This window comes from Leptinotarsa decemlineata, unplaced genomic scaffold (genome assembly GCF_025532065.1).
Source record: "Leptinotarsa decemlineata unplaced genomic scaffold, Ldec_3_MD MMD2_tig00002974_RagTag_RagTag, whole genome shotgun sequence".
In the NCBI taxonomy this organism is placed as follows: domain Eukaryota; kingdom Metazoa; phylum Arthropoda; class Insecta; order Coleoptera; family Chrysomelidae; genus Leptinotarsa; species Leptinotarsa decemlineata.
This window is the reverse complement of record NW_027412578.1, coordinates 523,846-546,919: the sequence shown is the minus strand read 5'-3', so window position 1 is coordinate 546,919 and position 23,074 is coordinate 523,846. Positions and strand designations below refer to the sequence as shown.

Genomic DNA, 23,074 nt, shown 5'->3' with positions numbered 1-23,074 from the left:
TTTGTTCGTCATAATGAATTTATTTTTATATTCTGATTATATTTCAGAGTATATCCTTTGAAATAAAACCTAATGAAACGAAAACAAAAAATAAAACTATTCTATACTATTAGTTATTCGATGGTTCGATGGTCTCCCCTCCGCGGATATGACCCCAACCAATAAGACGCCAATGCTTCTCAACTCTTCTACTCAGAGCTATCTTTTCGCCGACTTCTGTACACACAGGGTTGGTTAAAGCAATCTTACACAAATCGGCTTTTGTTGCCGCTACACGACCGCCAGTGCTGAGGGATCCTATGTTTACAAGCAGTACTTCACTCTTGGTGAGTCTTTGAACCTTAGCTCCCTTTTTGTCACCCTCTGTACGAACGCCAAGCAGACGTTTGAGGAGATAGTAGCTGACCTAAACATAAAGAAAATTCTTTCACATTTCACATATACCGAGTGTCCCAATAGTGATATATCAATTTGAATGTTATATGCAATAAAAAAAAAAACATGCTTCCAAAATAATTTCACATACATAGGTTTTGAATTTTTCTGTGATAGCAAAAACAATTCTTCAAGAGGAACAACACTAAGATGAAGGCTCTGAATGAAATAAATGTAATAGAATTGGCCAATACTTCTAAATCGTATTCAAGTAACACTTCAGTGTGAGATTTTCACTGAACAGTTTACAAAATTGCAACACGTTTTTCACAATATCTTCCTTGTTGAAAATCTTGCAATAAAATATTACTTGAATATGTTATGGATTCTCATTAAGTATCACCCATTTTCATCACATATCACAATAAAGTGGTACTTGGAATAACTGTAATTGAGCTATTTTTTCAAAGATCTGAATTTTGTCTGATGAAGTTATGTGGAGAACACTTAAGTAGCGTGCAGTGCTCTAATGGTAATTTATTTTTGTCCAGGGTGCTTCAAATATCACTTTGATTTTTTGTCCACTTCAATAATACTTTTTGTTTTTATAATTCTTTTCAAAACTGAAGAAATACCTGTTGAATATTTCGAATATAAAACCAAAGTCGACAGTAATTATCCTTATAATACATATTAAAATGCCATCCATTCAATTTGTATATTTTCTGAATCTCTTGTTTGTTCTCATGCGGCTCAAATCTAAGGACATAATTTGTTCACGTCCTTCGTGTAGTAGAGGTAGTATGATAAACCTCTAATTATGCTGTTTTGCAAAGATGAAAATCCATTGATGTTGGGTCTGGCTGCCTTGGCGACCTTTATCAGTAAACATTACATCCAACTATGCTTTTACTTCTCCTAAAAAATGTTCTTGTACGACCATGTGGCAAGAACTCCTCATGCACTATGCCACTGTAATCCAAGAAAACAGTGAGCAAATCCTTGATCGACCTTGACGTGCTTTTTTTGGTTTTGGCTCTCCTGGACTCTTCCATTGGGATGATTGGACTTTGGTTTCAATGTCATAAACATATACCCATGATTCGCCACCATTTATGACCCTTTTAAGCAAATCTGGACCATTGACTTCTTACAACAATTTCTGAGCGATGCTCCGGCGACAGTTTTTTGGTCAAAATTAGTCAATTTTAGAATGACCTTCACTGCCACATGCTCCTTGCCCAAAATTTACAAAAAAATTGAATGGCATTGGCTAACCGATATGCCAACATTCTCAGCAACTACTCTTCTTCAACATCTTCTCGACCTTCTGTGAAAAGCTTGTACCACTTGTAAACTTCGCCAGACAAAATTCAGATCTTTGCTTGAGAATTAGTTTCAAGTAGGGAACGGAACGCATCACAGATGAATATATGGTATATTTATAACATTTATTGTCCAAGAGGTGGCAAAATATTATGTCAATATAAGTAAATAGAAATTAAAATCATTAATTAGACCCTTACTGATTATCATTTTATACTATCGATCAGTAGTCATATATTTTTCATATGCTGAATATATTTTATTGCACACTGCAATATTCTTTTTTTTTTAAATATAGATGTATATACCTACCTGGGGTAGGTATATTTATAAAAAAAAGTTGTCATACCTCAAGTTCAATGAAAATGCTAGGCAAAGCACCTACAGCTCCCAAAACTTGACCCACCAAACGATCTGCTCGGCAAAGTGTTGGTTCAATTTTCGTACCAACACCTATAAGACCCCCAGGAACAGCAAACTGCAGTTCATTTTGTTCTGCGAACAAAGACACAATCCTTGAAAAGATGGGACGACAGGTCAATTTTCCTTCAGAGTCTTTGCTCACCAGACCTGGTCTAACCTGAAAGTAACGAAAAATATATTATCTACCCTTCTGACAAAAGTTTGTTTGCTTCGCTCCTAGAGACTAGGAGTACCTCTCCTAACTCACCTCAATTTCTTGACCAACTCTGAGTACCCCTCTCAAAATACTGCCACCGGCAACCCCACCTTTGAGGTCATTCACTTCACAACCAGGCTTGTTGACATCAAACGATCTGATAACGATAAGACGAGGTTCTGATGTGAAATCTCTAAGTGGGACTGGGATTTTTTTTATAATGTATTCACACAAAACCTAAAAATAAATTCATAATCAGTTAAACCTTTTCCTTTTTTTATAAATGAAAAATAGATTTTGGAAAAATGTAATAGTTCATACCTCAGTATTATATTTCAACTGAGCCGATATGGGTATAATGGGTGCTCCTTCAGCAACAGTTCCTTGAACAAACTTTACAATTTGTTCTTGCTGCTCTTTGGCCTGCCCTTCTTTCACAAGATCAATCTTGTTTTGCAAAATTATAATATGCTTCAGCTTCATAATTTCTATAGCCGCCAAATGCTCACTAGTTTGAGGCTGGGGACAGGATTCGTTACCTTGAAACAAAGTACCTTCATTACTGTGTGTAGTTTGAAAAACTCGACGTTAATATTATTATACTATTGAATTTGAAAAATCGGTCTTTCTCATAAAAGGCTACTATAATTACTATTGATTACGTTGTGATGAATTGTTTAATGGTAATCCATTAAACTGAATCAAAACAAGTTATCCTACAAAAACTGTCTTCAGAACATTCAGAATTGGAATGAAATTTAGTCATTCATAGACCAACTACATGGTATTGAACATGTCAATTTATACTTGAGATGATTATTCAAAGTGAACATAATAAAAAAAAAACACAAGAGTTAAAATACTATTCGAACTGTTAATGCAGATCTGATAGTAAATATGTAAACAAACAAATATGTAAATATGCATGTTATATTAAAAAATTATATACACATAATCATACATATAGGTCCATCGAATATAAACATATATATATATATATATATATATATATATATATATATATATATGTTGTTTTTCCGGGTGTTCATCCGTTGTGTACTATTCGATAGTCGACGTTTCGCCATCATCTCAGATGGCATTATCAAGACGAGTTACTGCTTCGCTTCATATTCTACCATCCGTGAAAACCTACATTGTAATATATATATATATATATATATATATATATCTGTTTAAAATCTGTTTTTCCGTTAACCAGCTGTCGCACCCCTACGAACGACAACCCTCAGAAGTCGAAACTTGTGTGAGCTAAGGATTAACGAGGTCTTACCTTTTAACGTGTGATTCCTAACACGGGATTCCTCCTATATTCCTAATATACATTGTAATATATATATATATATATATATATATATATATATATATATATATATATATATATATATATATATATATATATATATAATGTAAAAAAATAAGATTATTTACACACAGATATTCACAAAAACTCAATCATCGAAATATTCTTGTAATGTATAATAAGTGTTAGCCAATAAGAAATCTTTCAGTGACTTTTTGATTCGAGAGTATTACAGGCCTTCATTAGATCAGTGAGTTTATAATATATTTTTCCTCCAGCAACATTTATATATGTAAATGCAGCAAACTGTCAAAATCTTTTTACTCTTGAAAATATCCCTTCAAGAATAATGTTGCTTCACGTCGAACATCAATCTATCAATCCTATTTATTTCGGCAACATTTCCCCACAACATGATGTGAAATGATAAAGCAGAATATATAAACTTATAATAAACTAGGATAAGAATAGTCTCAAGAGGTTCATACCTCAATTGCAAAATTGTGAAGTATGATTTTGAGGGTTTTTTGATAAACTTTCGATATGCTCAGACCATGAGAGTGATTTATCAATCATTACACCCAGAAACTTATTGGAGTTATGTGTATGAAGGACTTCATTATCGATTAGATTGTTCTATTTGAAATATATAATTTTTGTTTTCTGTGCATTCAGCATCACTATTTTGTCATTTCACTAATACCGAGTTCAACCAATAGAATCATATCTTCCATATATATGATTCGGCTATACCAAATGTTGTGTCAACAGCAAAATTCATGAGATAAAAGTGCCTATCAACATTTACTGGAAGGTCATTGAGAAATAGTAAGAAAAGCAATGGCCCTAGAATCGAACCTTGCGCTACTCCAACATCAACTGAATATTTATCTGACTCAACGACATCTAATTTTACAAAGAATTGTCTATTTGGAATGAAATGATCCAATCAAGAATATTTCCTCTAATACCAATAGTATACAGTTTGGAAGCCAAAAACACTTCATCAATACAGTTGAAAGCATTTGACAGGTCAAAGAAAATTCCTGCCACTTGCTTCCTATTGTTGTAAATCATGTCCGAAAGGAAACAACGCCGGCCGCCACTGGTAACCATAAACCAAAGGTGACATAGCTAATAGCGCACGAATGTACGATGATTCCCTGCCACTCTAGAAGCAGCGAAAATAATGCTACCGATTTCGACGGAACTTCGGCAAAATTTCTACGGCATTCGATTACGATATTTAAAGGCTAGTCACGAGGGTATCGACACAATCAAAGGGGATAGACATTCAAATCATAGTTGAAGTTTGGTTGAAGTGCCTGTTGTATTTAAAGTGAAATAAAGTTAAGTTTGATTATTCAGTGTAGTCAATTATTGGTCAACCCACAGGGAATAACGTAACTCTATTATCCATATTTCAAGATATGAAATCAACAAAAAGAGTAGTAGCAGATTCTGTTGATTTGTCAATGCGAAATCCATGATGAGAGTCAGATACAATTTCATGACTTATTAAAAATTTCATTACATTAATCTTTCTGAAATTTTTGAAAAAATACTGAGAAGACTAATGGGTCTATTAATTATCCATTTCTGATCTATTTCCACTTTTATCTATGGCAATCACTTTACTCCATTTCAACGCATCTGAGAATTCACCTATTTAGAGACCTAGGTATAAATATAACGAAATGAAATAGGAATCACATATACAAATATAAAAGTGGAAAACAAGTCTTTCAATTCAAAAAACCTTTGAGTACCTTCCAATCGAAATTATTCTCAAACAATATAATATGCTCATAAGACCAAAACTTGAATTTGCACAATGTATATAGATTATCGAATTATGTATTATCAAACTCATAGAAAAATTGTAGGGAACTACAAAACATATATAACGAGACAAGAAAAAGGTTCAGATTCAAAAAAAAACGAAGGTCACAACTGAGCTGATTATTCCTGGAATGTCCCAGTGTTGTAGTTTTTTCAATACTGGTATAGTCAAGGAGCTATAATACTTTACAGTCAGTTGAAATGGCATGAAGTCATTGAATGTGTACTCATAAACAAGTTGTTATTAAAACTGTATGTTGTATCTTGGCTATATATAATATATATGTACAGAGTGTCAGTGCAGAGTCAATAAACCATAAATGATACGTTTATATTATTCATCAAAACCAGAGTATTATCGCACTAACAAGGCAATTATCAAAGGGTTGACAATTATATCTTTAACAGTTTGTAGACTTCAAATCACAAAATAAGAACCTAAATAGGATGATACTCTCATCGACTTTTGTTACTGTTCTCTTATAATTATTGACCATTTCCGAGTGATTATGCAGTTTTTTTATCAATATTTCCGTTTAATGCTTCAACATTTCTGAGTCTATTGAAATAGACTTTGCTTTTTAATCAACCCAAACGAAAATAATTCTACGGAGTTAAATCCGGTGATCTCTCTGGCCATTTGATAAGTCCCTGTTTACTAAAGTTGGGATTGTTACCTACTAAAGATAGCGGACTAAAAGTTACAAACACAAATGTCAATTTGAAGTATATCGACATTATCATCACTCTAATGGAAGATGTTATGACCTTTCCATAAATTGATAATCGTAACTTACCTGCGATAAGCAAAAGCGCTGCATCCATAACAGCAGCACCGTTAAGCATGGTTGCCATAAGAATGTCGTGACCAGGGCAATCAACGAAGCTGACGTGTCTCACCAGTTGGAAACGGCCGGTACAAGATTGACGCGTACAGGGAAAGTTGTCGTCTTTGGAAGAACTTCCAGAGGTAAAACATACTGGTCGTGGGCATTTAGGATTGTCACAATGGTAAATTTTAGCATTGGCATAACCTAAACAAAAATTTTTAATTTTAGTCAGTAGCTAAAAAGAATTATAATTTGTGAAAACCCAAAAACATCCCATAAAAGTTGAATTTTAGTGAAAATTAGTATATGCAATACCAGAACTATGAATCACTTCTAGTTCAACTATAATTCCAACAACTGAAAAAATAAACCGATCATTCACATTGTAGGGTGACATGGACGGGAGTCTAAATACTCTAAATAGTACTTGTTTGTTTCCCTGTTAAAATTTATTCCTATGCATATTAAAACTTTCTGATGCTTTTAAGAGTCTAGAACAGGGGTCGCCAAACTACGGCCCGCGGGCCAATTCCGGCCCGCCAGTGTCATCAATCCGGCCCGCGACAGCCAATGATTTACTGTCATCTATCTGGCCGGCGACAGCCAATGATTACCTAATTGTTGTTACTATTGCTGTGATAAGTTGAAGAAGAAAACACAGAATGATAATTACTCGGTTTTATTTACTTGCAAGGTAAAACTTAACAACAGAAATGATGACAAAGAAAACTTGACTTAAGTATCTAAGTTTAAGCGTATTAATAACTAACAAATAATTGAAATGAATCACAGTAAAACAAAAACACTAATGAGATTTATGTAATTGTGATTTTCCACCGACAATACTTTGTAGTTGTGGATCAATTTTACTTGTACCAATTATCAAAAGAGATTTAAGATGCTCGTCGGTTAATTGAGATCTGTAAACATTCTTTGTGTACTTCATCTTGGAAAACGTTTTCTCACACAAGTAAGTAGTACCAAAAACAGAAAACAACCCACGAGCAAATTTATGCAAATTATCAAATTGTTCCAGTGGAAGAATAAAAATCAACACCTGAGCAGTATCTGACACATCCGTTGACTCATCCAATGCTAGAGACAACCACTCATGATGTCCATTTTTGTCAGTCAGTTGAGATGATATATTTTCTGCGATGTCTTGCACCCTCCTAGCCACGAGACACTTTTAAATAAATTGACCTTTTCGGGGCATATTTCTTCGGCCACTGCAATCAAGCATTCTTTTATCATTTCTCCATCGGTGAATGGTTTGCCACGTTTTCCGATTTCAAGAGCCACACGAAAGCTGGCGCGAGTTACAGACTCTTGTTCAGTATTTGCTTTGGTAAACAAAGATTGCTGCGATTTGAGTCCGCGTTTCAAAGCTTCAAATTTTTCTTTCCGCAAACTTCCTGTATACTTGGAGTAACTTTGAAGATGTTTCGATTCATAGTGTCGTTTAATGTTATAGTATTTGAGAACAGCTATGGTTTTATTACAAATTAAACATAACGCCTTATTACTGGACTCAATCACAAAATACTGAAAGTTCCATTTTTCTTGGAACGTTGTGCATTCACTGTCGATTTTTCGTTTCTTTTCCATACTAACAAATCACACATACTTTCTCGAACCAACACGGTAATTCCAAATATTTAATTACGCCTAATGCCACCTAGCGGGTAGCTGAAAAAGATAGTACATAGTACCACTACTCGCCACTAGATGTCGTTAAGTGTCACAACACACAATAATTGAAATGCAAAAAAAGCGTAAGTTTGCTTAGGTCACGCACTTTGCGACTATCCTAGTCTAGAAATATAGTTAAGGGCAGAAATTGGCCCTCGGAACAAACTGAAAAAATCATTATGGCCCGAAGGCTTCAAAGTTTGGAGACCCCTGGTCTAGAAAATGGTAAATCTAACAAGACTGGAATAACAGATATCTGATTTCTTTGAGCCTAGTGGAAGATGCATAGAAACTCGTCTAGACTTTGTACAAGAAAAGATTAATTTTAGTTTTTTGGAAAGTATTGATAGTGGCTGATACTGATTGTGTCTGTCAGGCCAGCAAAATTTAGTAAAATTTACGATATAACTTAGAAACATCATAAAAAAAAAGTTACCTATAAAGTGTATTAAATATAAAAATATATTTCTTCTCGCCTGCTTGAAACAGGCCAAAAGAAGACAAAATGCATGCACGAAATAGACACCACAAACAAAAAAGAAGGACAAAACCTTCTGAAGGAAGAAAACAAGTAACTTTTGAGGTAGATTATTCGAAGTAATGACATCATAATTGATGATTAGGATTTCGTGACTACATTACTTAGACCAGGCAGATGGGTGTATAAAAGATTAAAAATGAATAATACAGGTAGAGGAGGAGGTCTGGACTTGCTTCGTTTCTGAGATACAGAGCTTTGAAATTTAGAAAACAGTATTAATAAAATAAGTATCATATTCTTAAACCGATTTGGTTGAAATTTGATAGTTGTTTGAAATAACAAAGAGCTTATTAAGCGCTAACTAGATTAAAATTATAAAGCCCAGTGGCATCTCGGAGGGCACCACAACCAATAATATTCAGAAAAAGTACGCCACTATTTTTTTTTGTAGTTTTTCTTTTTTTAGATCAAACAACTGAAAATGCACATTTTTGGTGTCAACTTAACGAGTGGGTGAAATGAGAGATCATTCAAATAGAGAAAAGTGAGCATAACAATCGATATTCAACTTTTCATTTCCACTGTGATGAAAAAGCTTATAGAGAAAAAATTTCAAAAATAGAAAACAGGAAAACGAGCTTCTGAAAATTACAGTTAAATATTCATTTAGTACTGCTTGAAGGCAGTCATAACATACTATGTTATGTATTTGTAATTTTCTATTTTGGATTTTAGTTGAAGTTTTTTAGGACTCTTAGTTGGGCGAATTTACTGCTAACATACAGAAGGGCGCCAATACGCCATTCGTTGTTAAAGCACATGGAAATTTATGCCTAGACAGATAAATTTAATTTCATTTCCATTCCCACTGACAGTTCAATTTTGTGTTTAGATTTGAAAATAAGCAGAAAAATATGACCCGATAGATATATTTTTGCATGGAACAATGGTATTCTTCAGCAAATGTTATATCTTCTATAAAGTCTTTGATTTTGTCACGGAAAACTTCATCCACTACAACCCTTCATACTATTTGCATTTCTGAATTGTGTAGTTCTTCCTATGAATTTATATAGGTGACTAAATATTTTTGGGCCATTATGAATTACTGAACTTTTAGTAAGTGTCTAACAGGTTTTCTTACAGGTCACTGTCATTTGAATCATCATATGCAGAGACTCGGACTGTCGGAAGACAGTGTGTGGTTGGAAAATGATGAAACAGCAGAGCATATACTTTGTGCCTACTCCGCTTGGGACCAAATCAGGTTTTTAGAGTTCGGCAGAGCCGTACTCTTACCATCTGACCTGAAAGACCACTCACCATACAAACTAATCAGCTTCGTTAAGAAACTGGGTTTATTTGGTCGAGTGTGATTAGGTGTGAGCCACAATACACCCTTGCGGGTTGCGGTGGAGGGTCGAATAAACCCACTCACTTTAGACCTAACCTAGCGTCAAGGTGGATTTGGGAGTCTAAAATCTGAAGCCCGTCAAGTGGACAAGTTACCAGACGAAAAGAAATTATTCACTCTTTCTTCATCAAACAAGTTATTTTTAATATGAAAATGAGATGAACTGTCAAAATTTCAATTGCACTGAATATTGGCCAACAAAAATTTTGTTTCATTATGAATAGATAATGTATCACTCTTTTTTGAAGCTCAGACACAGAAATCATGTAGTTTCTAGAAAATACTCTCTAGAATTCCGTATCTTAAGTCTAATGAGTAGTAAAAGGTTTTTACTACAGAAATTATTTTTACTGAGTAATAACCTGAAGAAAGTTTTTTAGTGAGTGCTCTGATGTCTTCAAATCTCGAGTCATTATCTGTGATAATACCAAGGTATTTAATGCTCAATTCATTCCTGATAACACCGAGAATTATTGGAATGTTACCAGTACTGCCCCAAAAAGATATTTAATTAGTTTTTGTGATATTTAAAGTTAATAAAAGATTATCATCGCGATGGTTCTTGATACTCTTGATATCTGAAGAAACTATTTTGTATATCTACGGTATTTTTACTGTATCATAGTAAAGTGATATCATCTACGAATAGCATGAACTTATGAATTTGAATTCATATATTTTTTTACTGAAGATGATGAGACCAAGAATAGACTCCATAAATGTCAGTTAATTTCCACCTTTACATTACACCAATGTTTCTGTTACGATTTCAACCAATTCATTATTTAAAAAAAAACTCTAAATTAATTAATATTTTTTATTTTTGACAAAACATTTTGTCGAATACAACTTGTCTAGTTGTTTGCCACTTTTCCACCAGCAGAATGTATAAAAGTTAGAATTACCACTTACAAAATTAGAAAGGTGAAATCATTTTTCTTTTGACATAGAATACATATTTTCTAAACAAAACCTATTATAAAATACAGGGCAGTGAGACAACTTGGAAATTGAGTACAGTTTAACAAATTAATAAAAATGTCTTGTAAATATACCTAAAGTCCATCAATATAGTCAAAATCTAAAATATCAACAAATTAAAATAGTACAATTCAATGCAACCTCTAAAGAATATTTATCCATTAAATCAAATATAAATTCCAAGGGATAGGTCTAGATTCAATAAATTTCTGAAATTCATTGGTGTAATATATTAGAAATTATTCAGTATTTCTGAGTCTGAAAAATTATGTAAAAACTATAAAAAATCTACAGCTTGAAATTCTTTGCAAAAGTACGTATACATTTCAAAACAGAGCCATTTAAAACAAGTATCTCCTACATGAGTCAGCTTCACATTTACAAATACTTCTGCCATTTTGTATGACTTGATTTTTATCAGGAGTATGAAGAAATCGGGACTTTTCAGGAGTTGTTGGCACCACCGGATCTATATTCATCATGTAGTCAAAAGTAATCTCTTCATATCTTTCAATTTCTCTCAAGGCAAAAAGTGCCAGCTTGGGCAAATTAGGATCTGAACAATTGATCCAAACTGCATACACTCCGAGATTTGGATCACAAGAATGATTAATGAAGTGTGAGACATTGCCAAATTTAGCAGCATCTACTGTATAGGGATTATCTTTGGAATTATAATCCAAATCAAACAAATATGTCCGTCCTTCCTCGTCATATGTACGGCCTCTGATTTCAGCCTCCTCATGGGTTATAACTTCTCCTACGTATTCACAAACAAATTCTCCGCAATGAATTTTTCTCATTGCCTTTACTCCCCAGCCGCAGCCATTGGCAGTTCTGAAAATACAAAGTGGCACTTTACGACCATTCTGTACTACCCTGTTTCTACAGTTCTCATCACATTTACATTTCTTGTTGCACTCATATACTGCTATTCCAGGATTCACATTTATTCGACCGCGTGCTTTGAATGTGAAACCATTGTGGGGCTGCTTTCCACAACAATTTTTTATTTTTGGCCCGCACTCTTCACAATCACATCCTGAAGTAGGCTCAACAGGAATATCAATGCCTTCTGTAGCAACATATTCATTTATGTAAGTAAAACCTTCGGGAGGACATTCCAAATCGACTTTATTTTCTATAGTAATTGCTGCTTCTTCTTTTGCCATAGTGTTGATCATTTCTTCCCAACTCTTCAGCTTCTTAAGTTGTGTTTCCCTTTTTAACAGTAATTGATACATTAAAATTGCTTTTTTTCCTTCCTCCAGTTTATGAATATGCCTCTCTTTTGGAGGTGTGGCCACCACTCTTAATAATTTTTCCTGAAGGTGAAGCTTATCAGGTATGTTGTCAAGATTATCAATTTTCAACATGTCTAAAAGATTCTGTTCAGACAGTTTGTTGGAAATATTCAACTTATCACAAAGTGCATCCAAGACTTGCGATCCTAGAGATTCTGCTAAAAACTGTGTCAAAAGCAATGAACAATGAGTCAAATGCTCTAGTGGCTCCCAAGTATTATGAACCATGGAATATCCTTTCCATTTCACTAAAAACATCAACTGTTTAGTGCTTACATCAAATTCTTGGGCTAAAATTTTTTCAACAACAAACTCTTTTTTATACGTTGCATTTGCCTTATTAGGTCGTAACTTCCTGATTTTTGATGGTTCATATTTTCTTTTGATTCCCTTTCGCTCCTCCTCAAAGTTTTCACAATCTTCCAGTGCTCTCTTCAAACTCACTTTTTTCCCTTTCAGTTGTTTCGGCCATGTGATGATTGAACCATTTCCATCGAACTGGAGTTTTTCTACGACAAACAATTTCTGTTTAGATAAACTGTGTACATATTAGACAAAAAATATATCATTAAGAAGATACTTTCAGTTCGACGCAAAAGGTTCATCACAAGACTCAAAAACTACTGAAAGAGAAAATTTGTTAGTGAAAATGATAATGACCTTTGAAAAATAAACGGGACACAAAATACATACTAGGTAAATATTTGTTTTAAAGACTCATGCCAGTTTTAGAAAACTTTTCAAACTAGATTTACATATTTTTCTCTGCAGCTCATGAATCTGTAGTCAACTTAGCAGTCCAGAAAAGAAAAACAATTTCAGGAAGCCACTTTTGCTAATAAAAACTCTTGAAATGACATTCTTTTTCAGGATTGCACACTGTAGGACAGTCTCACCTAATTCAATTTTTTTCACTGAATAAAAAAACCTGTTTCACTGTAATATCCCTATTTTGGAATCATGTTTTACATGAAATTGTCACTTCACTGGAGTCTTTATAAATAAATATTTGTTAGCAATTTCAAGCCAAGAAATGAAAATTATGTTCAAATTTTAAAAATTTCACTTTTTAAAAGGTTTCTTTCTTATTTATCAGCATGTCAATGGCACCTTCCACATACTTCCAACACAAGACGGCATTCCTTATGTTTTCGTTATCCACAAAAATTCATCAATGTGGCATTCATTTATAGTTTGATTTCATAACACTATCAACAAAACCAATGAAAACGTTTTTTGTAAAAAAAGTGTCATTTACTACAAGGCACAAAAAAATGGACTAGATAAAGATTCATGGCATGTGATTATGGATAAAGTTTTCATTTTAGGACTTTTTACTATAGAATGTGAGTTTCTGAAATATCCATTTTTGAAATTTTCCACTTCAGATTTGTGATCAGCAGACAAAAACTCTAAGAGCCTAATCAAAATTTTGCAAAAGCCAGCAAGAGCCATTAAAACGATTTTTTAAAACATAATCAATTAGATATGACAAACAACACACCTTCAACGAAGTAGTTTTAAAAAAATCATCATCTTGTAAAGTACGACTATCTAAAAGTATCTCAACTACAGTGAGGTAGATGGAGCAAGTCATGAAATCTGATATACATTAATACATTGCTGTACTTGCTCCTCACTACGTTCTGGAAAAACATAAATATTAACTCACCCAGTTTGATGGTAATATTTCTTTCCAATTCATTTTTAAATCGGACTGTTTGAACTCCAGAAATGGCTTTGACTACTGTTGATTTTCCGTGAGCTACGTGTCCAATTGTACCAATATTAATAGTAGCTTGTCTACTAATCACTTCTGGGGATAAGGCTGTTAGTTTCGTTACATCCTAAAAAGTGAAAATTATTCAATATGTATCCAAAATGTTTCAACCTTATCAGATAGATGTCAAAAATGATGAAAGTAAGGTTATGAATGGTAAAGAAGTCAAAAATAATCCAAAATAGTTATAGCAAAGTTTCCACTGAGGTATTCAATATTTCCTCTTACCAGTTTCGACAAATCCTGTTTGTGTAAATTTGGTTGACCCGTAGTCACGCCAGCAACATCTGTAGACGCCATGTTTTGCACCTAAGAGTTTTGAGCTTGAGACAAAATCAGAAAGGCGGTAAACGGCAATGTGAAACTGACAGTTGACTAGTTGGCAGTTGATTGTGTTGCCGTTGCCGTCGTTTTTCTTCTTATCGTTGCAGCTTCGTCCGGGGACGTACTGACGTAGGCGTGTGTGTCTTGCTTAACGCAAACTACATCTTTATATTGTTTATGAAAAAATGTTTATTTTTTAATAATAACAGTCTGTAATTGTTTGTGCTCACAGGTGGTTGATTTTTGATTAAGAAGTATCTGGGATTTTAGGAAAGTTAACTTTCTCGTTTTTCTTTATACCTGTATGTGGCTGTTGATTCAATCCATTACAGCCAATAGAAAAAATCAAATCTTCATGTATTCGAGAAACACTAATGTGAGAATTCCACTTGAGAGTTAACAAAACCACGACACGTGTTTCGTTCTACGATAGCATCTTCGGGCGTCACAATACTGTTTTTACAAATTCTGTGTCGTGCTCTCATAGTAATATTAAGCTTTAAAAATATTACTACCAGTCAAATTTCTACATGATAAATTCATTACCTAATACAAGTATTTACCTATCTAACAATAACTCATAAGACTGGAGAATGATGAATAACAATTTTTACATGTGCCATCGTTATACTTACTTTTAGTCCTAGTTCAATAACGGGGAACAATAATTCAAATCTTGTTCGAAAGTGGTTGACAATGTTTCATGATGAATTTTACTGGTTCGGACTTTCATTGTCTAATACATAATACTAATATGATTTGAAATCTATGAAACAACAATCAAAATCAAAAGGTAACATGTATGGCTGAAAATAATAGTTATATTGAGCAATCAAACGTAAGTAAGAGTTACATAATTTTCAGTATCATTCGTTTCTCTTTTCTCTCTTGGTTTTCTTAGCCTTTGCTTCCGTACGGCGCATTTAGCCAGCTTAATTCGGGGGGGTTACAGCTTTGTCTGATTCTTGGCTCTACTAGAGCCAAAAAGATAATAGCACGACCAGCTGTCGAAAGCGCTCACATATACATATACAATAAATAAAAGTTATAAAGCTGCAAATCTTTTTTGTGACATAGGTTAATATTAAAATACTGACAATAAAGGAAAATTGGTTGCATCATATATATATATATATATATATATATATATATATATATATATATATATATATATATATATATATATATATATCTGTCTCTTACGAATTCGAATTCGCCAACTATGTAGTAGTAGATTTTATTTTAGGAATCCTAATATACAATATATAGTTATGCATATATGAATAATTTATATACCTATATAATTTACCAGTGCGTCATGTATTACAATTTGATATATTCTAATAATAACTTTTTGAATGCTTTTAAGGAATTTACATGTTTTATTTCATCAGATAAGTTATTGTAACTATCTAGACCTTTAAAGAACAATGAATTCATTCCACTCTTATAGTTTGTTCGGGATCTATAAAATGTATTACATGTTCTTGTGTTATGAAATATCTGCTAAGATAGGCTGGTTGTATCCCACTCAAAATTTTGAAAATAAAAATCATTCTCAAATAATACAGTCTTTTATGTACCGGCTGCCAATGTAGAGTATTTAACATAGATTCAATAGGAGTATACTGGTTGCATCTCAAAATGATTTTCATACCTCGGTTTTGTAGTTTTTGTAACTATCCCATTTGATTTTGGTTGAATAGATACATCAGTGTGGCACAGTAGTCAAAGTGTGGCCTTATGCAGTTGTAACATGTTAGTCTAGCAAAGGTTGATAAAGATTTTGAAATTCTGGAGAAAAAATACATTTTCTAACATATCTTTCTAATGGTATATTCGGCATGCTTATTCAAATTCAATTGATGGTCTAAAATTAATCCTAGGTACTTATAATTTCATTTACAATTGTGAGTTGATTATTGAATATGCTGATATTAACGTCGTTAGTATCAATCTTTCTTTGATTCGAATTTGTTGTAAGAAACATTGCCTTAAATTTATTGATATGCAATTTGAGTTTATTCACTTGTAGATATAATTCAATATTCTTTGAAGATATATTGATATTTTGTACAGTTTTTTTTTTAAATTACAGTTTTCCGTATATACAAGGGTATCATCAGCAAATAAATTAATATAGTTGATATCATTTATATAAATAATGAATAGCAGTGGTCCCAAAACACTACCTTGTGGTACACCTATGTCATTTATAATTTGATCTGACATTACATCACAAATTTTAGTCCTTTGACTTCTTTGCTCAAGATAACTATCTAACCAGTTTAAAGCTTTTCCAGTTACACCATAATACTTCAGTTCATCGATTGAAGTTTTCCTATTAATTGTTCCAAAGGCACGCTTGAAATCTAGAAATATAGCAACAATATATTCTTTTTTATCAATACTCTTTTTTCTATGCGAAGCCAAGCTTCGACATCGACTGCTATTGACACTGGCCTCTGCTTTTCACTACAGTTTTCCCTTCAAGATAACTAGAAAACTAGAGTCCAAACACAACGCCATTACTTAATTAGACTTGTTTTTATGGGAAAGTTGATTCCAGCAATTCATTTGTGGTATATTAAGAAACGCGAGGAGAGCTGGTTATTATAGCGCCATCTTATGAAAGCTGAGGCCACTAAACAAAAGAAGAAGAGTAATGCCTGTATAACCACAGAATACTTATTATTCTGTGGTGTAACTTCTTAAATGTCGTTATTTATGTGGTTAGGATCATTGTTTTCATATTCAAAATCTACTGTTTTCATTGATGGCTGGAAGTCCCGAAAAAAGTATACCATTAGAATGGAGCCATCCTTCGCAGGTAATGAAATTACATAAGCTGAAGCAAAAGAAAAAGGCTCTTCAAGCAAGAATTAAGGGCAACACTCTAAGCAAAACTAAATCTGAGAATATATCTTCCCCTTTCGAAGACATTTTCACTGCCAAGAAAAGAAAAAATCCTTTTTTAAGAACAAGTGATCCAAAGAAAAGTAGAAATGAGTCAAATGTTTCTTTTGATGAATCTACAGATCAAACATTATTCAAACTCCTCCATCAAAGTGTTCCGGATCCACCCAAGGCTCCTATTACATCTTTTGATAATATTTTGAGCAAATTGAACACTAATGAAGTAGTTGAAGTTGTGAAGGCACAAGGGAAAAGTTGGTTGCCAATTGACTGGTCGCTGACAAATAAAGTTAGACTGCTTTCTGCCAAGCCTTTTCCTTTCAACCAAAAACTGAAAATTAGTGAGGAAGCAAGTGGTGTGACTGCCTTCACAAGGTGCCTGGATAAAAATACCGAAACAACTTTAGATACTTCTCCAAATGCAAAGTTCCATCAGTGTTGTTTATACTGGCAACAGCCTTCCTTGCCATGGTTAACACTGTTTCCACGTTCTGCAGCAAAATCACAACTGACAGCTTCAATGGTGAATTCCACAATGAAAGATAGTTTACAACAGGCATGGTCTGATGGTTTACGTTCACTTTTCCAACTGATCAGAACAAGGCAGTGTCCATATTTTTATGCATGTGCCAATAACTTTACAGTTCTGTTTAGGGCAGGTGGTATTTGTGGGTTTACTGATGTTCATGCAGTTATTTCTCCTACAACTAGAGGTTTCCGTCATATGTTGAGGCAGGAGGACATAGAATTCACCATGCCGTTGAAGAAAAAAAGGATATCTGATCAAGGATATGAAACACTTGATTCAGTTAAAGAAGAATATGATGAAGAAATGGAAGAAGCCCCCGATGAAACGTGGTTGAAAAGTATGGGAATCAATGATGATGACATCAAACAAATCAATTATACCCAGGTAAATAAATCATTTTGTTGATATAGTCAATACATAGTTGAATGCACACTAGAAATTGTTGGAAAATATTAAATAATTAAATAGGATTCGGAATCATCAAAAGGAGAATTCAAAATGAATTTTCTAGAAAATTATTCTGTAAAACTGTTGAAGTCCTACTCATTATTTTCCCTGCAAATTTGTAGTAATCATATATCAAATCTAGGTAAAACTAAATAACAGTCCTCCTTCAATAACTCCTGTAGGAATCTTGTGCAGATTTGAACAATTAACAATTAGTATCAGGATTCTCTAATGTCAAATATCAGATTTGGGACATATGCTTGAAAAAAGTATCAATTAATGATCTAGTATGACCAACATAATTTATATTTCAATTTATCTACTTCATTCATCACAATCTTTGTTGCTCAAAACTTGATGGAAATAATGTTTTATTTGAAAATATACATTTTTCGCCTGGTGAAATTTTACCTTGTATTCGAAAATATAGTCTGGTCTGCCTGTTATGAGTTATTAATAAGCATGTCAAAGACCTAATAAAAGAGAACATCCACATAGTATATGGTTGTGAGATAATTAAAATGCAAATTTAATTTTGGTTCCCTATGAAAATGTTCTTTCAAGATACCTTAAATTTTTTTTCTAGGAGAAAATTATTCACAAAGCAGAATGTGAAGTGGACAATAGTGAACAGAGTTTGATTATGGTCGAAGGGGTGGAAGTGCACGCTTTGTACAATTTTCTCATAAACTGTAAAAGTGCCATAGCAACTACTGGACCACTTGCGGGAATACCTCCTACTCTTCTAGCCCCAGTAGCCTTCCATGGTGCCTCGTTAAATTCATTAAAGGTGCGCGAAAACAAAGTTCATCTAGATGAAGCTGACTATTACTCCATTGAACTATCTGGACCTATCTTACCAAGTACTATACACAACTTGTTTGCTATCAACTGCCCGGACTCCAGTTTGACAGCAACTTTCAGTAATATCAAGAGTACAGAGTGTTTCAGTAAACTTCAAAATAGTGTTAGAAAATCTGACATTGTGAATAAAGGATCGATGGTATTCGGTAAAGAAAACCTTTCGGACTGCGGACTGTTGCCTAAAGTTTTGAAACACTTTTGCGCACCTGATCAAAACTATGTGACCAATGTCGAGTGTTTGAAGTATACAAGTGAAGATAAAACATATACTTGGTCCTAATAAAGACCCAGTATATCTCTTAACTGTAATTTAATTTATTTATTTTTTAAAATAGGTGAAACTGTGACAAATAATTTGGAGGTATTCAATTCTTGGAGTAGCTATTAACAAAGACCATAATCAATTACATATTTTGTGTCCAAAATTGCCTATTTTTTGCATATTATTTACCTAAATAGCAAAATTATCAAATACATTTGTAATTTATCAAAAATATGAAACGAAAATTCAATTATTTTGCCTTGAAAGTCTCTTGAGGTTATTATGAAACAAATTCTCAAAATGATACAGATCCTCAAGCATGATAGTGTCAACACTAGAAGGGGCCATTGATTATGTATGTACAAATATTAATGCAGTTGAATGTATGGTTGTAAATTCTGGTTTATCAGACCATGAAGCCATTTTGTGTAATTTATTCTTCGAGAGAAACGTCAACAAAAAGTGCTTACGACGAGGAAGACTTTTCAGTAAACATAACTGTAATAAGTTTGCCCAACTTTGTGAAGAGTCTGACTGGAACAACGTGCTACATTTAGAAGATCCCCCTGAGTGCATTCCATAAATTACTTTTTGTGAATTTCAATTGTGCATTTCCCATTCGAATGAGTATAGAAATATATATAGAAAAATAATAAAACATGCTATAAATATGTATTACTTCAAAAGGATTGAACACTAGCTTAGCTAGCTAGACTAGCTACAGAGATTCATGCCACACTTTATTTGTGAAGCAAAACATTCTGATTGTATGTATTTTTATTTCGGAAACAATGTGTCTTATCCACAAAAAATATAAAAATCGAATATTGTTTTGTTTCAATTCAAAACTAAACGCACACACTGAGTCGACATATTCAATTAGGCAGAAATTTGATGACCTGCAAAACAGGAAAAATTCTTTTGTGACTAACCTAGTTCAGTTATACGGTTGATAATGGAATTTAGACACAAGAGCGGAAAAGGAAATTTCATGGGTAAAAGCATCAAGCTTAACCTTGTGGATGAGGAAATGACACGTGAATTTTTAGCAAAAAAACTGAACGTTTTAGTAAGAAAAATGACATGACATGAAGGATAGGACCGTAAGAGTTTATTGGTTGTGTTACAAAATAAACTTCAATTGAATTTCGACCAGAAATTATAGATAGACATGTATTGTGCTTAGCTGAAAATGGAAGATTGAACATCTGAGATGGATTAATACTTTTTAGGTCGATTAGGGCGAGTGGTTCGTTCTAATCATTTATTCAACGTCAGTTGGAACCCAACTCTCGAACGATCAGTGTTCACTGCGTATCGTATCATCCGTGTTAGAAATTGCAAGTTAACAGGCAAGACTTCGTTGATCCCTAGGTCGCACAAGTTTAGACTCCTGAGAAGATTGTCGTTCATATAGGGTTGGTTAACGACAAACACATTTTCGCGCAGTTTCGTCCTATATGGACATTTTCAAACTAATTCAGTAACGATAGTTACAAATAAAAGTGGAAAAAACATAGAAAGTTTTATTTCTCACTTTTTATGATGATCTCCTTTAATCCGGGACTCCTTCATTTGTTATATATATTTTATATTTCGTCTGTTGTTATGGAATGAGTTGTTGAAAACTGTCACATGAAAATTACTATCGAACTTTATTCCCAAATTACAATAAGTAATGGCTACATAAATCAATTTATTAAATAATTTGGAGCATATGACTTAGGTCTGAGAACGTCTGAACTTAAAGCCACCATGACATAAATAAGGATGGGTTCACATTGATAACAAACTCTTGTAGGTTTAAACATGCCTTATGCTGCAGCTTGACAAGTACGTGACAGCTAAATGGGAAATGTTAAAACAGAGCTTACAATTCGAGCATAAGAACATCAATATCCAGAAGAATCTTATTTTCATTTCATTTGATAATGGATGATAAAACAATAACTTGACGTGAATTAAACATGTGAATAGAGAGTAAATTTGCTACAAGAAGACAACAAAAATTTTGGGTTAATTCTGGAGAGTGATCTGCTGAAGATAATTTTACTTCCTTGACAGCAAGCTTCTTATAGTTTTATCAACAGCGTCACATGCTGTTGCAATAAACAAGTATGGTGACGAGTTGGAATGGATGTTGAGCCAACCACACTTTCAGGAGCCAGGAAATGCTAAGATAATCCTAGAAACGTCAAAATACGTTCAAAGCATCTTGCAGGGAACTTAGGAAGCTCCCAGGAAAACATTAAAAAAGCATATACAGATCGTCAAAAACGTATGGTATAACATATCTGTACAGTTTAGATCGCCTGACAATATTTTATGCAGAAATAACTTTTTAAAGTCCTGTTTCACCAAAGTGACAAGATTTGAAATAGTTAATATTGTAGTATATTCGTGAGTAGGTACTCCATACAAATCCCAATTTGTGTGTGTGTGTAAAAATTGATTCTGGGTGAAATTTTTCTTACATGTACAGAATAACAAGGAGACCATAGAGATGATGTATAGTCTAGAATCGATCTAACATAGGCAAGATATACTGTTTTCAACAAATTTATATTCAGGTCAAAAGAATTCCTACTAATAAAACTACTACTACTAATTATAGAATTCACAATAAGGAATGAAGGTAAGAGATCTATCAAAGGTAACAACGAGGCTATGAGCCTCAGCATACCATGCAATAACATTTTTTCATATTCAAAGCCATTCCATTGTTATTACACCAGTCGAATCAAGACACATCTGAAGTTTTCTGCAGTCATCAGAATTAAATAACCTTGTAGAGTTTAAGACTATTTGCAAATGACAGAAAACCACAGTATTATATTACGTTTTATAAGTCATTAGCATACAAATTAAATAATAATAATAGGCCGAGATGTGATCCCTGTGGTGCTTCTGATATAACCCTATTGTTGTTCTTACAATTTGTGTTCTATCAAGTAGAGCTAGATATAATTTTTCTCGATTAGATCGTTAAAAAGTGTACCCACATCTACAATTCTCGTCTTTTTCCTTCGGCAGATGTTTCGTAACGAACTTTAGAAATTGAAAACGTTGAAATGAGATGTAGTTCCACTCTCTGCTTTCCCATTGCCCACTTTAACCAATAAAATTGTTTTGAAAACGTAGAACACAACTGTTTTCTGATTTCCTTCTTGTTTACTACAAATTTTGGTACTTTTTTGTGTTTTATTATAAGGTTTTCTATTCAAGTCAACTAACTCATTTAACATTCCTTTTCGTCTATGTAGGTACTTATTCAAGTAAATATCTGAAATAAAGGTTTTTTTTTAATTCGCGAAAACATCCGCTAATTGAAGAATATTGCAAATATGTACATATCTACCTTTTAATTTCATTAATCATATTTGAAACAATCGATATTTCTACTTTGAAGCTTCCTGAGTAAAATAATAAATTTTCAATTTCTGAAATCCTTTGATGACGGTTTCTCCAACGCTGCAAGTTAATAATCTTGAAAAATGACAAATACAGTTCTACAAATTTATTTCCAACACAAAGAGAACAGTTTCCTTCAACTGAGATGTCTTTGTTGGATATCGTGGGAGCGCTCATAATGCCAGAATTTTGAGAAATAGGTAACTCATGTGATAGCTGCCGAATCAATGTGTCATTTTGTGCGGACTTGCATAAGTGTATGTAAAATGACATTTCTGATGGTCTCATCCATAACGCAAATGAGAAATACCTTCAAGGTGGATGTTAGGACGATGAGAAGCGAAATGTGAGATTGG

The 23,074-nt window shown here is 33.3% G+C and overlaps 2 protein-coding genes across 3 annotated transcripts; one reads left to right on the top strand and one right to left on the bottom strand.

Annotated features, from left to right (window-relative positions):
- LOC111505575 (eukaryotic translation initiation factor 2 subunit 3) lies at nucleotides 1-14,351 on the bottom strand. 2 transcript variants are annotated; one of them, XM_074177248.1, is made up of 7 exons: nucleotides 14,194-14,351; nucleotides 13,858-14,032; nucleotides 6,281-6,517; nucleotides 2,642-2,859; nucleotides 2,372-2,557; nucleotides 2,051-2,281; nucleotides 1-406 (listed from the first exon to the last, which is right to left on the bottom strand). In XM_074177248.1, exons 1-7 carry the CDS (start codon nucleotides 14,263-14,265, stop codon nucleotides 110-112), a joined length of 1,416 nt encoding a protein of 471 aa, XP_074033349.1. In that variant the 5' UTR covers nucleotides 14,266-14,351; the 3' UTR covers nucleotides 1-109. The 2 variants fall into 2 exon arrangements, with proteins under 2 accessions (XP_074033349.1, XP_023016167.2); XM_023160399.2 differs by lacking the exons at nucleotides 1-406; nucleotides 2,051-2,281; nucleotides 2,372-2,557; nucleotides 2,642-2,859; nucleotides 6,281-6,517 and adding an exon at nucleotides 10,704-12,694.
- Nucleotides 14,352-16,990: 2,639 nt separating this feature from the next.
- Nucleotides 16,991-19,470, top strand: hd (humpty dumpty). Its single transcript, XM_023160400.2, has 2 exons — nucleotides 16,991-18,118; nucleotides 18,768-19,470. The coding sequence occupies exons 1-2, from the start codon at nucleotides 17,066-17,068 to the stop codon at nucleotides 19,323-19,325; spliced, it is 1,611 nt and encodes a 536-aa protein (XP_023016168.1). The 5' UTR covers nucleotides 16,991-17,065; the 3' UTR covers nucleotides 19,326-19,470.
- Nucleotides 19,471-23,074: the final 3,604 nt, after the last annotated feature.